This window comes from Crocodylus porosus, unplaced genomic scaffold (assembly GCF_001723895.1).
Source record: "Crocodylus porosus isolate Cpor-Errol unplaced genomic scaffold, CroPor_comp1, whole genome shotgun sequence".
Classification (NCBI taxonomy): domain Eukaryota; kingdom Metazoa; phylum Chordata; order Crocodylia; family Crocodylidae; genus Crocodylus; species Crocodylus porosus.
In genome coordinates, this window is record NW_017728911.1 from 23,638,468 (window position 1) to 23,644,602 (window position 6,135).

At 39.5% G+C, this 6,135-nt stretch overlaps 2 protein-coding genes across 2 annotated transcripts in view; both read left to right on the forward strand.

The window, feature by feature from the left end:
* Positions 1–4,642, forward strand: part of SPATA5L1 (spermatogenesis associated 5 like 1) — a 22,658-nt gene extending 18,016 nt beyond the window's left edge. Inside the window, exon 9 of the transcript XR_002100772.1 lies at positions 4,632–4,642. The gene's annotated coding sequence lies outside the window, so the exon portion shown is untranslated. The remainder of the gene's footprint in view (positions 1–4,631) is intronic.
* CUNH15orf48 (chromosome unknown C15orf48 homolog) lies at positions 59–3,054 on the forward strand. The gene is made up of 4 exons (XM_019533654.1): positions 59–161; positions 298–386; positions 1,362–1,422; positions 2,115–3,054. The coding sequence occupies exons 1-4, from the start codon at positions 120–122 to the stop codon at positions 2,181–2,183; spliced, it is 261 nt and encodes an 86-aa protein (XP_019389199.1). The 5' UTR covers positions 59–119; the 3' UTR covers positions 2,184–3,054.
* Positions 4,643–6,135: the final 1,493 nt, after the last annotated feature.

Here is a 6,135-nt window from a genome sequence, read left to right on the forward strand (position 1 = left end):
CCGGCAGACGCGAGCTGGGCCGCTGCCAGCCGCGGGGGCGGCGCTGCGACATATAAGGGGCAGCCGGGGCAGTTCCCTGACGGTTGGGGCAGAGCTGTGCCGCGGCCGCCAGCGGGATAATGAGCGCGAGCTTCTTCCAGCTGCTGCGGAAAAAGAAAGAAGTAAGTTGGCCGCCGAGCCGCGTCCAGGCAGCGCGGGGCAGGTGGGAGCCAGCGTAGCCCCTGCCTCCTCGCGCCTTGTCCCTCCCTCGCGCCGCTCCCAGCACAGCTTGTTCCTGACCCGCTTCTTGTCTTCCAGCTCATCCCCCTGATCGGGTTTGTGACCTTCGCCGGGGTTGGGGCTGTCTGTGCTTGTGTCTATGCCCTGGTCAGCAAGACGGACGTCATGTAAGGAGACCGCTTCCCGCCGCGCCGCGCGCTCCGCGCCCGCTTTCTTTGGCACACAGACACTCCGGGGTCGGGGCGCCGGCAGAGCGAGGGGGTGCGAAACCAGCCGGGACATTTCTTTATTCGCAAGTTGATCTGCTGACATGGGTGCCCCTCACTTATTCCCCTGCTTGGACCCAATGCGCTGCTCAGAAAATCGGCTGTTTTTATCACCAGTTGAAATGTAGTTGATCTTCAGTGCTCTTGGGGTTAAATGTAGGTAGCCAGCCCAGGCAGGTTGCAAAGAGATATTTTATTTCAAGGGAGTAATTGTTCACAACACAGTGTTTTTGTTGTTTTGCTTTGTTTCCTTCTGAGGCAGAGCTACACAAATCCCGATAGTGTATTTCCAAGCATCAGTATTCAGGGATTCCCTTTACTTTCTTCACCCCCCTCACTCTTCCTTCAATGTCCTTATTAATAAAGTCCTGTTTGTAGATATTAAATCAGACTGTTAAATAGCAGTTCTTCCCTCGCTTCTATCTAGAGAGCAGTTTTTGATACCCAGATTGTTAAATAGCAGTGTTTCCATAGCTCGTATCTAAAGAGAAGTATTTGATACCCATTATTTTTAAATTCTTTAGCTACCTGGTTAGGGTCTTAACCTTGAAGTCCATGGGAGTTTTAAAATTGACTTCAAGGATGTGGGCACCATTAGCCTTGGATCTAACAATTCCTGTTGCCATTAACCATCCCCTGGCTTTGATTTTCAGTCTGACTCCCCTTATGCTAACATAATATGATTAAATATTAAACAACGTTAACACATTTAGTATAGAAGCCACATGTTAAGGGCACAGACCCCTACCCAAAGTTTTAACCCTTTGCATGTACAACCCTTTATTCATGCAAATAGCTGGTAAGACAACTCATCTAAGAGTGTACAGCATCAAATCCTAGCATGTAATATTCTATTATGAATTTTGTATTTTTTAGTATTAACAAGTCTGATAATCCAGAACCTTGGGAAAGAGTGGATCCTACCAAGCCTAGGAAGGTAATCAAATTAACTTAATTGTCCACAAAGCAATTGATATCAAATACATATTGGTGAATTGCCAACAAAAAATCGATGTGTAAAATATATATATTTAAAGTATCATAGTTGGCAAAATATTAATGGAAAAATGAAAGATACAAAGGAAGTATCTTCTAGACCATGCCTTTATCTGCTACACCTCCAGCTATTCGTTTATAGGTCTGATCCTTCATTTCTAACCTAATTCTAGAGTGTGCTTAACAAATGCATCTCCTGTTTATTATAGTCCACTGATTTCAGTTGAAGTTTGGAATATACAAGTAATACTGGGCCATGCCTATCTGCTTATAAATAATACTGTTCTTAAGTCTGTTTTACTGAAAAACATAGTACTTAAAATATTTGTAGTGATCCCAGGATCAATACATTAATAAAATTGAGTTTTAGAACTAGTTAGTGTCCACAGAATTCCTTTTTTTTTCCTGTGATAATTTACTAAAGGTAACTTATGTGGTCAGACAGTACTTCTGCCTACTACTTTTATTTACTAAACAGGCTTTCTTCATACACAGAGGTTGTGTACACTGCTGCACAGTGTAAAAATAGACCACATCTGTAGAGAAAATAATTGCTTCTTTATTGTTGGGTGTTTGGGAGGGGTGGGTTAGTAACTTGCTCTAACCCTTTTTTTTCCTCTTAATTTCTTATAGCTCTTAACATTCTACCAGGAATGGAAACCCATAGAAGAGCTGGAAGAGGTCAAAAAGATGATGAAGTAAAGAGTTGCCATTGCCTCAGAGGTACTCTATGAATCTAGTGGAATCATTTCTGCACAAACTCGACTACTGAAATCAGTGTGCGGAAATGCTTCTGCTACATTTTTAGGGTCTCCCTACATTTTTGGACTCTGGATGAGGATTTTCAATTTGCCTTAGAAGTTTTTCTTCAATATCCACCCAGTCCAAAAATAAAGATTTCTTTCAAATATTCATTCCCAATATTTAACTCGATGTACAAGTTCAGTATTCAAAGTTATTAACAGTATGAAGCATGCTTCATTCATGCATGAGTTCTTTTTGTAGATTGTTGATTTTTTTTTTTATGTTCCTTACAATATATTTTAATTTTGTAATTATATCATTTTTTTTCTAATAATAAAATAAGCTTTTATATTTAGACTTTTTTTCCCCAGAGTTTCCTGTAACTTCAATAATAAGTGTGAAAGTCTCAATACTCTTTTCTGAAGCTCCAGAGTAAGATTTCTGGTCAGCTACTTCTCTTTATGTCATATTTTAGTGATAGACACAGACAATGCCAGGAAACCTTTGCAGTTAGGGACTGTGTGTGCAATGGCAACATAAGATGGTCATAAAAAACAGAAGCATAGTGAAAAAATTTAGTTAGCTCCCAGTTGAAATATGTTTAATGGTTTGGATGTAGAATAAATGCTCAGACCTCAATACTGCAAAGACTTACAGCTTTGTGTGCTTAATTTTGCAAACTAGGAGTAGTCCTATAGAAGATCTGGACCTAAGACTTCAATATGACTAAAATAAGAATGTTTTAAGAATCTTTTACGTTTGTAAGTGTTTGCTGTTCATTCTTGTGAGAACGTTGTTAAATTAAAATGAAGTTAGACAAAACATCATATTAAATTGATTCTTTTTATTGTACATGCCATTTTAAATTTAGAATGCAATTCCCAACCCAAATTATTAAATGAATAAAAAGTAAGCAGCCTTAACAGCATGTAGAAAGATCAGAAAAAAAATAAATTAGAAACAAGATCTACTTATAAGAATCATAGAAAAGTAGGACTGGACAGCACCTTCAGAGGTCATCTAGTCAACCCCCCACCAGAGGCAGGAACATCTCTATCCAAGCCATCCTATACAAATCCATTGTCTAACCTTTTAGTAAAACTACGCAATCAACCTTGACACAACCAGAAGATATAACACCCCAACCTGACACAGGTAAGGTAGAGGGACAACACTGGCCAATGTGCTGCTGCTTCAAGGGTTATCACAATACGCTTAAAAGACCCAAGAAAGATGACCATACAGGCATGCACATATGTGCATGTGCACACTGCTCTCCCCTGCCCCGCAAGGAAAGCAAAACCCCCCACAGTCTGTTCCAATCTGACCATGGGGGAAAAATAAAAAGAGAGAGAAGGCATTTCCTATTTAATAATTCACATTTTTCCAAATGATATGTTAGTGCAGGGGTGCAACAGAAACCCCAGAGCTGATGTGGAGATACCTTCTCTTCCCAATGCATGAGCAGAGTTCATCTGCCTCCAGTTGTGGAACAGTCTCCTTAGAATCGCCCCCCTTCCTATCCTGAATATAACTTCTCTCCCAGAAGCATCTTTATACTATATGATTTTTCACTGCCATACGCTGTATATCTAAAGTGCATAGCACTTCTGGAGTCATACTCTTGTTGCAATAAAGAAAGCAAAACAGGAACCATTAGATGACCTCCATTCCTAAATGTCATGCAATATGTGAGAATAATGTCTCTTCATTTGGAAAAAAAGAAAACACATTGTCAGCAATGGTGAAGAGCTATAAATTACTGAACTGTAGCGCAAATAAAACTGAAAGTAAAAAAAGAAGACATATGCCTAGACTTTGAAGTGACTTGGTTTCAAAAGCTTCAGTTTTTCTCATAAAACTTGTTTGACTTTTAGAGTTAAAATACTGTCACATGCACCATTTTTGTATGGCTACAGTAAAATGGTTGGTTTTTATTTGTTTCTCTTGTGAGTGAGGATGACTCAGCAGCATTCAAAAAGAGCACTGATGTAAGTAACTCTGGGTTTCCTTAAATTCTGAAAATGTTGTGTATAGGGACAAGAGAAATCAATCATACTTAAAATAAACTCTTCTTTGCTAAATTTCAAGGAATAGTGTGTATATTCAGCACTTTGTACTTGACATAAAGTTCCTGTGCTATAAGAAACAAGCGTAGGGCAATTCTGTATAGATTTTTTTTTTTTACTGTGCTTATCATCCCGTGATAGCAGAGCTTCCCAGTAATATATTAAGCAATGTAACTGACATTTATCATATGATGTTGGTTGTCTCACCATGGTCCCAGATGCAATAGCAAGAGCAGGGGAGTGTTTTGTTTCGGTAAATGTTTTAAAGATATGTGCTCCTAGGTATTTATATTAAAGGAGGCAGGGTCAAAGAAATGCCTAGCTCTTCATGCAGAAGTTTCTGAGGTTTGTGATGATCCTCAGTTTGTGAGGGAGCTCATTCCACAGTCTTGGACCCATTCCCAAGAATGTTTTATCTCCTGCAAAGACAAGCAACACCATAAAATACAAATGAAGGAAGAAAGCTGTATAGTTCAGACAAGGAAACCATGCTGAGCTCCAAACACTTAACAAAATCCAGCCACCTCACACAAACAAACAGATTTCTGATTTTATTCACAACAGTAGCAATTCTAGCTTTATACCCTCTTCATCCTGAATAATATTTTTATACTTATTTTGAAGTAGCACCAAACATCCAAACAGGTTGGAACTACATTGTGTTGGGTAAGGTATAGATTTAGAGAAAATGACAGTCCCTGTGCCACAGACCTTCCTTTGATTTCAGCAGCACCTTTTCCCAGAACGTTGCAAAATGCTTTACAAATATTAATTAAGATATTCATCTAATTTGATTATAGGGATCAGGAGTACAGATGTGACTTACCTGAACTTAAACAGGAAACCAGTGACAGTGCCAGAAATTAGAAGCAGGAGTTCAGAATCCTAGCAACCTGGTCCAGCAGAAAGATACACCACCACTTGTTTTATTAAGACAATATTAACAGTTTCAATTGCAAAGTGGCACTTAACTAGTAAGACTTTAATTACCTAATAAAGGGTAGGATCTATCCTTGAGAAATTGATCTGTTAAACTGAGGTAGTAACAGCTATTTATTTAGATTGCTACCTGACAGAAGATGTCAGCATACTTGCCAAACAAAGGCTAAAAGGGCTTCATATCTTAACAACTTCTGAGTGCCTCACAAGTCTGGAGAGCTGGATGTCTGGAGGCATTTAATAAATGAGCATCAGTTTCAGAGCTGTGAAAGGAAAAGCCACAGTGAGACACTGTTGTAGTGGTAAGACTTCTGAAGTCTAAGTTACTGATACAATAAATATTAATGCAACTAGGCCTGTATGTGTTAATAAGGCATAAAGGCGTAGCAAAGAGATCTGGGTTTATTGGCCTCTGGTGAAAGTCACTTAACCAATGTAGCTGTGAAAAGTTCTTACTTCCTTTTATTGTGTGTAGAGTCTAAATCCAATAGTTTCTCTAGTAAAAGAAAACCATTCTGTGGGGCATTTCAGTGTTGGTAAAGAAATATGTAGCACTGCTCTTAATAAAGCTGGACAATTAAGGAGTCATTTTTAACTATTATAAAGGGCTTTGTTCAGACCTCCATATGTTGATTTCTCTGTAATAATTATGGTATGGCTTTAAAATAAATGTTTTCTACTAGAGTTTATGAACATGGAAAGTAACAGCAAGCACAGGAGGCATGCATGCACTTTCAGGGCACATTCACACAAGCGTGGATGTTCAGCTCCCCAGGGACAATTAGCAGCGGGATACCTTGTGTTGCTGCTAGTTGTCCCGTGGAAATGCCTGTGCCGTACACCCTCTGGCACTTGGCAGGTTACCCACGGTGAAGTAGGAGAGGCTGGGGCCAGCACTGGAC

Excerpts from the sequence above, each read along its gene's own strand:
- CUNH15orf48 (XM_019533654.1), top strand. The coding sequence starts at position 120 with ATGAGCGCGAGCTTCTTCCAGCTGCTGCGGAAAAAGAAAGAA. Across the intron at positions 387-1,361 it reads GTCAGCAAGACGGACGTCAT|TATTAACAAGTCTGATAATC; the intron begins GTAAGGAGACCG and ends TGTATTTTTTAG. Across the intron at positions 1,423-2,114 it reads ATCCTACCAAGCCTAGGAAG|CTCTTAACATTCTACCAGGA; the intron begins GTAATCAAATTA and ends AATTTCTTATAG.